Source organism: Mus caroli, chromosome 10 (genome assembly GCF_900094665.2).
Source record: "Mus caroli chromosome 10, CAROLI_EIJ_v1.1, whole genome shotgun sequence".
In the NCBI taxonomy this organism is placed as follows: domain Eukaryota; kingdom Metazoa; phylum Chordata; class Mammalia; order Rodentia; family Muridae; genus Mus; species Mus caroli.
Genome location: NC_034579.1, coordinates 727,017 through 741,146, shown reverse-complemented (window position 1 = coordinate 741,146; position 14,130 = coordinate 727,017). Strand labels below are relative to the sequence as shown.

The 14,130-nt window shown below is 45.9% G+C and overlaps 1 protein-coding gene across 4 annotated transcripts in view; it reads right to left on the bottom strand.

The window, feature by feature from the left end:
• Mthfd1l (methylenetetrahydrofolate dehydrogenase (NADP+ dependent) 1 like) overlaps window positions 1-13,147 on the bottom strand; it is a 180,943-nt gene extending 167,796 nt beyond the window's left edge. For 2 of the 4 annotated variants that reach the window (XM_021173654.1, XM_021173653.1), the window contains exons 1-6: window positions 12,750-13,147; window positions 7,347-7,431; window positions 5,806-5,856; window positions 5,666-5,719; window positions 1,686-1,810; window positions 188-288 (exon numbers count right to left, since the gene is read on the bottom strand). In XM_021173654.1, the coding sequence (XP_021029313.1) occupies window positions 188-288; window positions 1,686-1,810; window positions 5,666-5,719; window positions 5,806-5,856; window positions 7,347-7,431; window positions 12,750-12,973 (640 nt within the window). In that variant the 5' untranslated portion in view covers window positions 12,974-13,147. The remainder of the gene's footprint in view (window positions 1-187; window positions 289-1,685; window positions 1,811-5,665; window positions 5,720-5,805; window positions 5,857-7,346; window positions 7,432-12,749) is intronic. The other 2 variants (XM_029482853.1, XM_029482854.1) reach the window with 2 other exon arrangements.
• Window positions 13,148-14,130: the final 983 nt, after the last annotated feature.

The window sequence follows — 14,130 nt, the reverse complement described above, 5'->3', positions numbered from 1 at the left end:
AAAAAAAAAAGATATCAATTAGAACTTTCCAGAAGCAAGCTATTATTTTTAAAAAGTTATCTAAATAGCAGTAGGTAGAAAATAGCGTTTCTCTTTTATGTTTCATTTAGAATTTTCCAGCAACAAATCCTTATTGAAAACCAAAACAAAGCCAAAACCCCGATAAACAGAACTGATCATTCCAGACCTGACTTTTCAGCAAGTTCTACGGCAGCTTTGGCCAAGGGTGAAACAAAACACTCTGGAGCATCACCTCGCACTAGCTTCCCCAGATTGACGTCAGTCACCCTGAAATCGAACAGAAGAGAACAGTGAATCACAAATCATCCAGGGGAACACATGGGAGCAAGTCATGACTGAAGATGGAACACGGAATGACTGGGAGGATGCAGGAAACTCCCTAGGACCCAGCAGAAGGCCATGCATGGCTGCACGTCCTAGCTTCAGAGACACCTTCAATGGCTTCAACAGTCCCTGCAATCAGCTGTCCACTTTCAGACCTCAGGACTGAGTCTATCAATCCAGAGACTCACAGGTCAACTTCCACTTGGCTTCAGTATTTATTTCCTTGGGAAATGAGGGGAGAACATCAAGAAAGCACGCGCTTGCTATACAGTGGCTTCTGTGTGCTTTCTTCCACTCAAGTCTAGAGCAAAGAACTTACAAGATGATGCTCTCTACTTCATTCTGTAGTAGCAGAATGAAGATCCTCAGGTTTCTATGGCTCTTTCCTTGTATGAAATGTCTCAAACTATATCCTCCTAAGACCTTGGGGCTTCCTGGTCCACAACCGCATCTTCTTTCTTTGATTACCCTGCTATAGAATTGGAGGTTTTATCATCCATCTAACTATCCAATCTATCCATCCATCCATATCTATATTCCGGAGAACTCAAGTGTCTTACCTATACACACGCCCTCCCACTGAATTATAGCCCAGCCCTTACAAACATTCTCTTGTTTGAGCCTGTCTTCCCCTTGTAAGAAAGAAAAGAGAGACTGCAATAATCCAGCGTAGTTCAGAGGATTACCAAGCTTTCAGTGCAGCAGTATCCTGCTGAAGGATACACTAGACTAACTTTATAAATTTGTTACCGACCTTATCGTCCCAAATACGCCCTATTGTTTTAGCTACAGGACAAATTATTTCCTATGTTTCCATATAAGAAAATGGAGTTTTTACTCTCTAGGAAACACACTCTCCCCACACTGTAGGCTGATGGCATTCACTCTCCTGTGATACTTATATCTTACCATGGCATTCCACAAAACACCCAATGATCACAATTCCCCCACCTCTAAACTTAATTAGAAACTCGTATTATTAATAAAAACATGTGTTGTCATCTTTTCTTAGCCAGTCTAGGAGTAAAGGTCTCAGTCTTTCTTTCACTGTTCGGTAGAATTACCCAGGGAGGATAATTCCTAGCCAAAGACTCAGTCAGAGAAATGAGAGCTTCCTGAGTAAGTCTGATAGTGCAGGATTACCTCCAAACTGATGTATATTTTCCAAGATACATGACTTTCATTCACAGAATTTTAAAAATTCTCTACCTCCTAAGCCTATTTAAAATGATTTTTTAACTAATTATTGAGTAAAAAAAAATTTGAAATTTAGATAAATCACTTCAGTTACTTATCAATAAGATTGATTACTATTGATTATTTCCTTTTATATTTCTTACCCGTCCACATCTTTTTCTGGTTTCAAAGCATTGAGAACTTTGCTGCTTAATGAATCTTCAGAGATCTGAAGGGTAAGGCCATGCACTCTGGGGTCTTCATTAATCTTCAGGATTTCATCTATGATCTAAACAGAAAAACATTAGCTTTGTGAAAGTGAGAACTAGTAAAAATAAAAAAGTTGATGGGGTAGAAAAAGGATTTCTCCATAGACCCAGAGAGATGGCACATTGGTGACATGGGTGCTCACTGATGACTTTAGCTGAACCTCTAAAACCTATATAAAAAATGGTTGGCCTTGATAGTATAGACCTGTGATCCCAGTTCTCGGGAAGAAGGGACATGTAGATCACTGGGACTTCCTGACCAGCCAGCCTAGCCTGCAAAGTGAGTTCCCTGCCAATGAGAGACCCTGCACCACAAATGAAAGGGACAGCTGGCTCCCGAGGTTGTCTTCTGGCTATGATATGCCTGTGCATCTGCATACACATGTGCACACAAGCACCTGTGCGTGTATACACACATACCCAGATTCCTAAAACTGTCATCTGTTAGGTTCTTTTCACTTCTTATTGAAGACTCTGGGGTGAGGTACAGCAAAGAGTCTGTTCTCTCTTTACAGCATGCTTAGAGAAGCCCCAGAGAAACCTGGATGAATAAAACTTTCCACAGCTTCATAGTTCCTGAGGTCCTGCCAATAAATTGGAAAAGAACAAGTACAACAAAAACCCAAAGCGTCACTGTTACTCCAGGTTAGCAGACAAAAGCCAATTCCTTGACGGTGGCCAATTTGAGACAAACATCCCAGTGTGAAGGGAGGTCTGGAAGCAGCCAAGTACCTCAACCAGGTCCAATGGAACCTGCAGGTCCAAGCAATCACATACTCAAAAGAGGTTTCCCAACAATAATTCTAACCAGTCACGGCTCTCTGGTTCACTAGGTCCAAGTGTCGTGCCAGGAGCCTTTCCTACGGCTTCGGACAGAAACTCACTCGGACTGATTCATTTCACTTAACAGAACCACTGACCCAGGAGTAGAAAGATCCCTTGCATGTGCATCCCACTCAAAGAAGGTGTCACTTTGCCCCTTTTATTTTATTGCTTGGCAACAATATCTTCATTATTACTACCATCTGGTAGAGAAGGAAAATGGTATTTGGTACAGAAAGAATATTTGTCTCATTCATTTAGCTGTGAACTGGAAGTTTCTAGGAAAAAAAAAAGGAATCTGTTAAAGATTCTACAAGGCTGGTTAGAACATCATGATCGTGGAGAGTTGGAGATCTGGGGATAAATGATCCTGGGCTGTCTCTAATTCCCTTTATAGCCATTTGCTGCCTACTGATTTATTTAATCTAACATCTTCCTGACTAGCTGGTGAAATTCATTCAGAACACAGTAACACATCAGTAGCTTCCAACAACCCCAGAGGCCTTCAGAGTCTTGTAGCAGACAACACAGAGGTCTCAAAACAGCCATCAGAGAGCCTCTGATGTCTATAGCAGAGACTGGCATTCCTGGCCCATTGTCTTCACCAACGTATTTTAAAGCCTCGACTGATGACTTTTTGTAGTTGTTGTTGTTCTGCCACTAAAACAAACTCGGTGGAGCTGGGAGCCGGAGAAATGGCTCAGCGTGCTGTTCCTCTAGAGGACCCAGAGTTCTGTCCCAAGTATCTATGTCATATGGCTCACAAGCTCCTGGAGATCAGGTACCTCGGAGCTCCCTAGGCACAACACTCATGTGTACATACCCAGCCATCCCATATTTAAATAAAACAAACAAACAAAATGTTCTGATCATCAGCTTTGTACGAGTTCTAAGCAAGGGACCTACCAGCTAGCTGTGAGCAAAATTGCTCTGGCAGACATGATATGCTAATCGGGAAGCAAGCCCCGCCCCCTCTCCAATTGTAGTAATAATCTACGTCCTGAAAGTGATCGGTAATATAGGAGAAAACAGAGCAGGTCAAAGGGAAAAGAGTCACAGGGTGAGAGTCGTCAGTGGGTCCAAGGAAGCAGAGCTCAGGATAAAGTAAGGATCTTGCTTTATCTGGACGTGAGTGGGAAAGCACTAATAAAAGCAAAACACAACTGGGGAAATAAAAGCTTAATCAATTAAGATGTTCAACATAATAATGCCACACTCATTGAAATTTCAGCCCCTACAACAAAGCACTGGAAGTGGACAAATCCTTATAAAATTATATTGGGTGTACAACCATAATCTTGGCACTTAGGAGGCTGGGGCAGGGGGATTATGAGTTTAAAGCTAGACTGGGCTACATAGTGTTTCCCCTGGCTAGCCTGGGTTACACAATTGAAACTGTACAAAGAAATGAAGATGTGGGGCTGGTGAGATGGCTCAGTGGGTAAGAGCACCTGACTGCTCTTCCGAAGGTCCAGAGTTCAAATCCCAGCAACCACATGGTGGCTCACAACCATCCGCAACGAGATCTGGTGCCCTCTTATGGAATGTCTGAAGACAGCTACAGTGTACTTACATATAATAATAAATAAATAAATCTTTAAAAAAAAAAAAAAAGAAATGAAGATGTGCCTGTATACACTGAGTGTCCTGGAAATGGCCGACCTACTTCTTTGGATTCTGTCTCTGCTTGTGCCTTCATGGTTGGCACACAGCATAACTGGCAAATACAGTATTAACTGTCCAATACTTTGTTTCCCTTTTTCCTTAGAAATGATCTAAATGGCATTAAGACTTCATCTCCCCTCCTCCTTTTCACAGTGTAGCCAGACAATGCAAGTGGTGCAGCAGAGCAAATTTTTGGTTTGCAGAAAACACCCTTAGAGGGAAGAGTTATTAGTCAGGTCAATAAACTTTACTTGAGATGCTGGGGAAAAGAGGCAGTGGAGACCTTCACCCACAACCTCTGTATACTTCAGAGAATTACCTTTCCCCATAGGATCTAGAGAAGACTCAGTTCATAACAGTTCCTAAAGACATAGAAAGAGAGACTACAAGAGCACAATCCCATTTCATCACTGGCTGGACCAACTGCCAGATGCCACTAACCAAGCAAAACCAAATACGTTTGAAAGCAAACTTTTGGTCAAGCTTTCTCTTTCCAGATGCCTGAACTCTGGGGCACCCTCAGGCTGAACACTAGACAGTAGCCCCTGAGAACAGGCTGGCTGATTACCACCAAGCTGCTCCCTCATCATCTCACACCCAGGCTTACTCCTCTTTATAAATGAAAACCTTTCTGCCCAGCCCTGCAGGAGACTACAGGTTACTTCACACTCCAAGGTTTCAGTTACTCTTCATCAACTGTGTTACAAAAAAAAAAACACTCAAGGGAAAGTTCCAGAAATAAACAATTCATTAGTTTGAAACTGTACACTTCACTGAGTAGCATGGTGAGATCTGGAACCAACCGGACATGAATCAGCCCCTTGTCTAGCACACCAACACCTGCATATGGGGCCACTCCTTTGTCACTTAGGAGTCACTTGAGCTCCCTAATCAGCATGGTAGGAGCATCACAGTATTGGTGCTTATGCAGCTTTTCTTTGACTGAATAGTGGTGCTAAAGCCTAAGAGCATCAACAATCTTTGTTAAGCCAGAGAGAAGCCATGCAGTGCTGTTGGGTCTGTACTACTTGCAGCTTTATCTATCTGCTGGGTGTCATTCCCCATCTAATAGTCTCTGTATCCATCGATAATCATTTTGAACAACCCCCATTATCAGTGGAATGGCTTTTGACCCTAGTGCAAATGTGACTGCGACAGGTAGAGTTGACCTACCATCTGTGATTTGGCAGTACACTGCAGGAAGGAAGTGCTGCAGCTCTCCTGACTTTAGGATGCTTTGCTTAGCCAATGACTGCTGATGTCTAAACATCATTCATGTCTGATCTCCATGGAAACTCAGCCACAAGAGAAGGCTGGATCTGTGCCCACCACCCCAGAAGATAACCATAGTCCTGATGAGGAAAGGAAAGGAGCTAGGCTGACATTACCTCATCCTCCCCGCTGTCTGGAGGCAAGCAGATGTGAGTGATGTCCAGACCAGCCTGAAAGGGAATGTAAGATTCTCTGTCACCACAGGAGAACAAACCATTAGGTATTCTAAAGGATTGCTAGAATCGCCAGCTCTCACCTCCTTGGCCAAATTCTGGTTCATATCCTGCATCAAGTTGTCATCACCTGCCTAAGGACAAAGGAGCAGAAGGGAAAATGTCATGATGTGAAATACCTTTACAATGTGTACCAAACACAACACAGAGATCACACTTGCGAAGACAATGAACACAAGTAGCCTGAATAAAAAAGATGATCAAAAAAATTATAGAAAAGACTCTAATTGCCTATGGAAACTGGGCTAACAGCTGGAGTTATGTACATATAAACTTCTTAGACTCACATTATATCCTTTAAAAAACGATAGATTGCATGTTATAGGGTATGGTAGTTTGAATGAGAATGGTCCCTACAGGCTTATATATTTTAATACTTGGTCCCCTGTTGATGGAACTGTTTGGGAAGGATTAGGAGGCGTGGCCTTGTTGGAGGAGGTGTATTGCTGGGGGTGGGCTTGAGGTTTTAATAGACTTGCATCATTTTCAGTGTCTCTCTCTCTCCCTCCTAGTGGAGGATCAAGATGTTATTTCCCAGTAGTTCTTACCTCCATGTCTTTGCTTGATAGTAAATTCTAAGTCTATGAAACCATACCCCAACCGAATGCTTCCTTTTATAAGTTGCCAGGGTTAGTCATGGTGTTTTGTCACAGCAATAGAATAGTAACTGAAACATGGGATATATAAAAATAACATCATCACGGCCACAAAGCCAGCATCCTGCTGTGTGAACCACTGAAGACAGGAGTTTGGATACTTGTACTTAGGTTGAATGGCAACCTGAAACTAGATTCCCAGGATCCCAAGGCCCGAAACCAACCCCCCTTGCTAGGAGGGGATATGGAAGTTTCCCAAAGGATGCAGGTCACAGGAGCACAGTCCTACAATCTCACAAACCAAGGCACCATTGGCACATTGGCGGCTATCCTTATACTGGACCAGCCTGCCAAGCATCACAATAACAGGTCGGCTACTGGGCCAAATCGCTTCCAGGCCTGGCTCATCCTGTTATTTCCCTGCACCTGCCACCACACAAGGATGCCAATAACACAGTGCCAACAGCAGCTCTGGAGTAAGGGGCAGCAGCCAAAGGACAAACACACAATGCCAAGTCCTCTGATACACTCATGGCTTTTGACACATGAGTTGTCAAACATTAATGTGCACCTGCCATTGCCCACTTGTCTTCCCCAGAAAGAAGAGAGAACAGACTTGCCAGCCATATCAAGTATACATAAGTACATGTGAGTTAGTAACTATCCTGAGTCCTGTGATTTACGGTGCCTGCCTCCTGACCTCAGTGAATAACCTATGCCTCAGGAAGATGACTGACTCCAAAAGAGTTGTGTCTAACCTGCAACCCTGCTGAAGAAAACCATGTAACAGCACTGGCCACTGGCAGGCCATGCGTCTGGCCTCTGTTTATAAGCATTTGTTAAATTACATCCAGCCTGGTCTACAGAGTGAGTTCCAGGACAGCCAGGGCTACATGGAGAAACCCTGTCTCGAAAAAAAAATCAAAAAAAAAAAAAAAGGCTAAAAGAGTGCTACGCTAACAACTTACCTGAATAACAGCAAGCACTGGCTTAAAGGCAGGGTTTTTTTCTTGCAACAAGCTCAGCACTTCCTTGGAATTGTGAATGACGTCTCTATATGGAGAAAGAAATAGAGCACAGTCATGTCCTTGTTAATGATTAGTTAGGACAGGCACAATGAGTGTCCTTACAGAGCTTGCTGCTGTAAGTGAATCAGACAACAGAAGGAGACCTGACCACAGTGTGAGGGAAAGCAGGGCACCCGGGCATCGAGAACTCCTGATGCAGGCAGTGTGTATTGGCACAGAGCTGTGGTCCCAGCTCTAGGGAGGTGGAGGTGAGAGGACTGTAAACTCAAGGCCAGCCTAGACTACACAGTGAAACCCTGACTCAGAAGAACTGAACGTGGCCATTCAGAGGAGATTAAAATTATCTCCTGTGTTTTCCAAGTTTGTTATAATGACAAGTTTGGAACCAGTGAAGAGGGCTCAGTGGGTAAAAGTGCTTGATGACAATCTGTCAATTGTCCATCCCCTGGAACCATTTGGTAAAAGAAGAGAACTGAGGTGAGCTCTCCTCCCCCAAGTTGTCCTCTGACTTACACACTCACATGCACACAAGTAAATGTAATGAAGGAATAGAAAATCTGGGTTTCTATTCGAAACAATCTCATTCTTTCGCCACATTGCCTTACTTCTCCCTCAGGAGACACGAGTCTGAAGTGGAGTCTGAAGTAACATGGGAAAAGCAAACAAATGGCGGGGATGGGGAGAGATCTGTGAAAATGGTGATGGCTAAGTGGATGGTGAGTGTGGGACAATGAAATGGTGTCTAAATTCCAGTTAGATTCTAGCTCCCAGAGTTTAAAGGAAGGATTCAAAGACAGAAGAGGAGGGAGGATAGCAGGAAGTTGCAGGTATGGAAGGCATAGGATGCTGTAGCCGATGGGGGGTGGGTGGGGGGATGGGGGGGGTATTTTAAAAGACAATGTTACCCTGCTGGGGCAGCTTGTTCTTCTCCAAGTCATCTTGACCCCTCACCCAGTGAGGGTTGGGAGAGAAGCAGACCTATATAAATATGGCAGAGATAGACTTTCTTTCTAGAACCTTCTAGATGGGTCATTCTGAAAGCTACCATCACCTCTACGCTCTGTCCTCACTGGCACACCTCCAGCAGTCAGTTTGCTTTTGTTTCTACCTCTCAGAGCACATTGAAAGGCCAAAGCAGTGCCCAGTTTCAGTGTTAACACATTATCCCCCGCCCCACCCCAGTGATGGCAGAGTAAGCCTGGGTCTCACATGAGCTAGACAAGTATTGCGAGTCACTGATGGCTTCAGGATGCCTTTATTTACTACATGCACCCAACAACTTTCCCAAATGAGTTAGCCTCAGCCAGATGCCATTAGTAATGACTCACCAAAAACCAAACCTTGCAGTGTGGTGGCTGAGGAACTGTGAAGTGGAAAGTGCTGAGGGAATCTGGGAACAGGGTACTCACAAGACCACAGAGAGTTTAAAACTTGCATGGGAGTCAACGTTCCTAATGCCACAGAGGCTAACAGAGCCAGTGGCCAGGCAACTGTGCACTGTTAGCAAATCATTTGTTTGGTTTTGGTCTTATACACTTGGGACGAGACAGTTCAATCCCTGGGAGGCGAGGGGGGCGGGGGGGGGGGGACGCACGACTAACTTTGTTATTGTGCTAATAGGTGAAACCATTCTGAAAAGCTGAGATTACGTCTCTAGGGATGGGTGCTGAGGTTTCTATACTGCACTGTCGCCCAGCCTGGCAGAGCTCTGGGCCAAGCTGGGTCTATGTGTTGGCTTGGTCTGGGGGAGGTACTGCACCGAGCACTTCTGACTCTAAGAATCCCCTGGGAAGCATAATCAAAATCAAGATTCCATCTCAGAAAGTCTGATTCAATATGCTTGGCTGGGGTCCAGGAATGTGTCCTTTTAAATAAGTGCCAGGGGCTTCTGGAACCCCTGTGGATATTCTGTGAATAACAGCCATACCTGGCACTCAGCCCTCCAGTATACTGGTGGGTGGGGCAATCTATGGATTCTGACTTTCTCACCTGTATAATAGGTTTCAGTGGCTCTTTCCCTTTTCATTATTGTTGGAATGGTTTTTTTTTCTTTTTTTCCCATGACTAAAACTACCTGTATGAATATGCAATGTCCTCTCTATAATCATGTGTTTGAACCCTTGACCCCCAGCTGCTGCTGCTGCTGCTGCTGCTGCTGCTGCTGCTGCTTGTCGGTGAAGGTTGTGGACCTTTAAGGAGGCGGAGCCTTGCTGGAGGAAGTGAGCCTGAAGGTTTTATAGCCTGGTCCCACTTCTATTTACTCTTGCTTCCCTTGACTCCAGATACAGTGTGCCCAAGTGCCTTCTGCTCCTAGCAGCAAGCTTTTGCTACGGACAGTGTCCACTTGAACTATAAACTCAACCCTTCTTTCCCTCAGGGTGCTCCCTGTCAGGTACTGGTCATGGTCTTAAACATAAGAAACATAAGAATTTGTAACAGAAACCCCTCCAGTCTTGCCCACCCTCAATAAACTACACTTAAAAAATTGCTAGCCCCAATTTTTAAAAAATGAAAGGAATATTCCAATAGATAAAGTATCACTTGGTTTAAGTTAGCTGTCAAGGGCTTGGAGAAATGGCTCAGCAGGTAAGGGCATTACTTGCTCTTCTAAAGGGCCACTGTGCCAGTCCCACCACTCACATAGAGGCTCACTACTCTCCGTAATTCCAGTTCCAGGGGCTTAGATGCCTCTTTTTCTGGCCTCTGAGGGCAACAGGCACATTGTTGGTGCAGACATACATGCAGATCAAACTCCCATACACACAGAATAGAAATTTAAAAAAAAAATTAAAACTCAGTTGTCTGACCTAAAATAGTTGAAGTAAGGGGCAGAAAGAAGTTATAGCTACACAAAGGGGCTCAACAAGGCAATAATACCACTTAAAAAAATTGGTTGGGGTACCCACCCACAACTGGCCACATGTTGTTTCCATTTCTTGTGATGCCTGCAGCGATAAACAATAGGGAACATTCCTAGGCCCCAAACATCCAAAAAGTAGCAGAAATGTTTCCAAAGATGAGTCTATGCCCTTGGGGGAAGAAAACTTCAATTCTGACTGGGAACAGTGTAGCTAAAACTCAAATTTTCCTATTACTGAAGATAGGTGGATAAAGGTTTAAGCTTAGCTCGGCACTACCGTGACCCCTATTAGTGATACTGCACTACCGTGACCCCTATTAGTGATGCTGTCACAGTTTCTGCCTCTACCACCAGCTCAGTCACCTCCGCCTGGCTAACTGCATTAAGCCTATGAGCTCAGCACAAAGCTGCCTTGTTCTAACAACTGTATTCCTCCTCATTCTCCCTGAGGCTAGCTGTGACCATACCCAAGTGTAGGAGAAAACAGTTGGCCACTTTACTGAAAACCATCAATGCACACTTCTCCTCAGCCCGGGATGCAGAATGCAGAGAGCACTTGTTAACTAAAGTCCTCGTTTAACTTCTCAGCCCTTTCAAAGGTAAAAGGATCCTTCTAGGAATACAGAGGGGACCTCCACAGACATCTCCACACAAGACAGCCAGAAGTGTTTAGAGAAACGGTCCATGGTCAAAGAAGAGGAGAGCAGCTGTTTGAAAACTCTTTGCTTTGGCCATTATCAGATACTGTTACTGAATAGCTGTGAAAATGAAGCTGACCCCAGCTGCTTCCTCCAGATAGTCTTCCCGACGCCGCTTTTTCAGAAATAAGACTCTGGGTTTCAAGCTCACGTGACCACTGAATCTCCCAGACTCTCTCCAGCACACACATTCGGATTGCTGGGTTAGTATAAATCTTAGAATTCCTTCGTTGAAGTAGGTGGCATTATGATTTCCATTTGCAGTTGAACATGGTAAGACCAATAGCTTGTCCCTGCTCACATACCCAGTGATACACGCACACTGCAGAAGGAAGGTATCAGATGCCTAAGCACTGTCCTCTAGAGCCACCCATTTAGCTAAGGACACGTGCATGCACACATATGTTTTTACTTATATATTCATGGTTGTATGTTCCGATGCATGTGTGTTGTGTGTACACGCCACCTCTGCTGCTGCTGCTTCTGCTGCCTGAGCGATGCCGGGCCGGAGGGCAGCTGCTGGCGGCCCAGCTGGCGAAGCAGGTCAACTTTGGATGCTGTCCCTCAACAGTTGCTCACTTTGTTTTTCGATACAGGAACTGTCATAGGTCTGGATTATGCTGTGTGGGCTGGCCAGTGAGCTTCCCGATCTGACCTTTTCTGCCTCTCAGGGATTGGGGTGTCAAGAGTATGCCACCATGCTCACATGGGTACTGGGGATGGAACTTAGGTCTTCATGTTTCTCCCAGCCAGTACTTTTACTCAGTACTTAACTGAGCAGTCTCCCTACCCTGAGCTTCCATTTTTAAACAACTGGTAGAAAAACAGAAATAAGGATATTTCATAGCATGTGAAAACCACATGAAATTGAAATGTCAGTGTCCATAAAATGTTGGATTTTATCAAAAAACTGTGAGAATGTTTTTCCTTATTACAAACGTACCCATGTAACATTTTAAATTCTGCTTTTTAGTTCACTGAACCTTAAGTATTTACTGTCATGCCCATTACACCAAGTTTGTAGAGCTTAGTTTAGTTTATTGTAAAAATAATGACTACCTTTTGCGGGATATACGTGTGATAGCCCCTGGGGGCAGATTATTTTTGCTCATTTAATTGTTTCCATAGCCCCAGTTGGGAATCAAAGCAGAAAAGGGCTTTCCCGCCCTTTGCAGGTAGGTGCCTCTGCATAGAGTGGCCTAGCAAACTCACTATAGGGTCTGACCGGACGACTCTGCTCAGATCACCACCGGATAGAGAATGAACTTTCCAGATACTGCTGCACCGGAACCTGTGTGCTCTCTGAGCAGCGATGCTCCGGAGCAGACCGTACGCCCAGGCCTGGAGGGCTTCCGCAAGGGGTTTGGCCCGCCCCTCCATCAGTAGTGGGACATCAGCAGTGGCGGGATTGTAGGGCCATCCTCCTTACTTCTCTCCCGCCTAGGGCCGCACCGCCCTTTTCCTGTCGGCGCCACGCCCGGCGCGGTTGCATCAGAGCCGGAGGCGGGCGATGCACGTGGAGCGGGGCGTGCGGTCCGTGAGGCGCGCGCCGGCCGGGGGGGATGCCCTCATCTACAGGGTCCCATACTCCGGACGTTCCCCTTTGCACACCCCCCCACCCCGTCCTCTCTACCAATCGCAAGGCGTCTCTAGCAAGTCGGAACCAAGCATTCTGTTTCCCGCCCTACGAACCGGTCCCTCGGGTCTCCCAGCGGCCGAGAGTGCCATTGTCCCATCCTTGGGTCCCTGGCTAGGGACCTGCCTGTAGACAAACCGGACACTCACCTGACGATGGAGTCCATCCCGGGGGCTTCCGGATTGCCTGGGCCATGGCTGCTGAAGGTTTGGCCATCCTGCAGCTGCCGCCCGCGTAACCCCTCGGGGTCAGCACCTCCGCTGCTGCTGCTTCTGCTGCCTGAGCGACACAGCTCACGGAGGCGACATGCCGGGCCCGAGGGCAGCTGCTGGCGGCCGAGCTGGCGAAGCAGGAGAGGGAGGCGGGTGCTCATGCTGCTGCAGAGCGCGGGGTGACTGGTTCTCCCCAGGCGCCGAGATGCGGCTGCAAGTTCTTCCCCGGGCTGGCGTGGGAGGCACCAGAGAGCCAAGCGGCACAGTAAAGGGCCAGCAGCAGGAAAGACTAGACTGTTCCTCGTGGGAGGAACTGAGGCCCCTAGGGGGCACTGTACCAAGTGGCCGTGACGTTAAGAGGGCGGAGGCCAGCGGACGTGAAGCTGCTGGTTGGAGTTGCCAGAAAGTCAAGGCAGAGGAGGTGGGGCATCAGCGTGGTGCTGAGCCCTTGCCCTGAGAATGTATCGCCAGCCCTTCTGCCTCAAAACCTGATGCCACCCTTGGTCTTCATAATGCAGCTCACTTTCCTCAGGAGTGAGTGGTCCTAAGTCCAGTTTAGACCTTCAGAAGGAAGTGTTTCTTACATGGGAGGTGGCCTAGGGCTGAAAGTCGTTCTTGGAGTTTGCAATGCAATGCTGGTTTTGTAGCCTTAAGCAGATTAACGTCAATGGTTTTAGGACTGAGTCTTCCAAGTTTATAATTTCCAAGGCTAGTGGGAATAACATTGTCACTTTGTAGACCACAAATGAGGTAGGATAGAATTTGTGCAAGACAGAGACGGTTTTTGAGTGCTCACTCTGTCCTGTGTGCTGGAAAGATATATTTATTAACCCCAACAGATGTAAGAAATGGAACGCCATTCGTCTGATTTCTAACCAGGAGAACCTGCGATCAAGAGAAGTCATTTGGTTTGTTGGCAGAGCTGTGAGCTTGCCCAATTCCACGTGCCCTCCTCTTCCTCTTTTTAATTTTTACTTGTGTCCTTGAGCTTGCAGCAAGTAAAGGATAGGACAACCTGAAGAAACCAGTTCTCTGTTTCTATCTTGGGGTCAGCAGCGGTGTGCTGAGGTGCTAGGCAGAAGGACTGGTCTAGGGACACAACTCAACTTCCTAGGTTTGGCAGCAAGTGACTATACCTGTTGACCTACCTCACGGACACACGGGGGCCATGTTTTTGAATTGCATGGCCAAGCAGGTTCCAAAGAGGGTAAAAAGTTTAAGAAAAAAATATATACACACACATCTAGTTGGAACTTGGAACCACAGAAACTTACTCCCTATGAAAAGTGCCTACAATGAGATTGAGTCAGACAGTGTT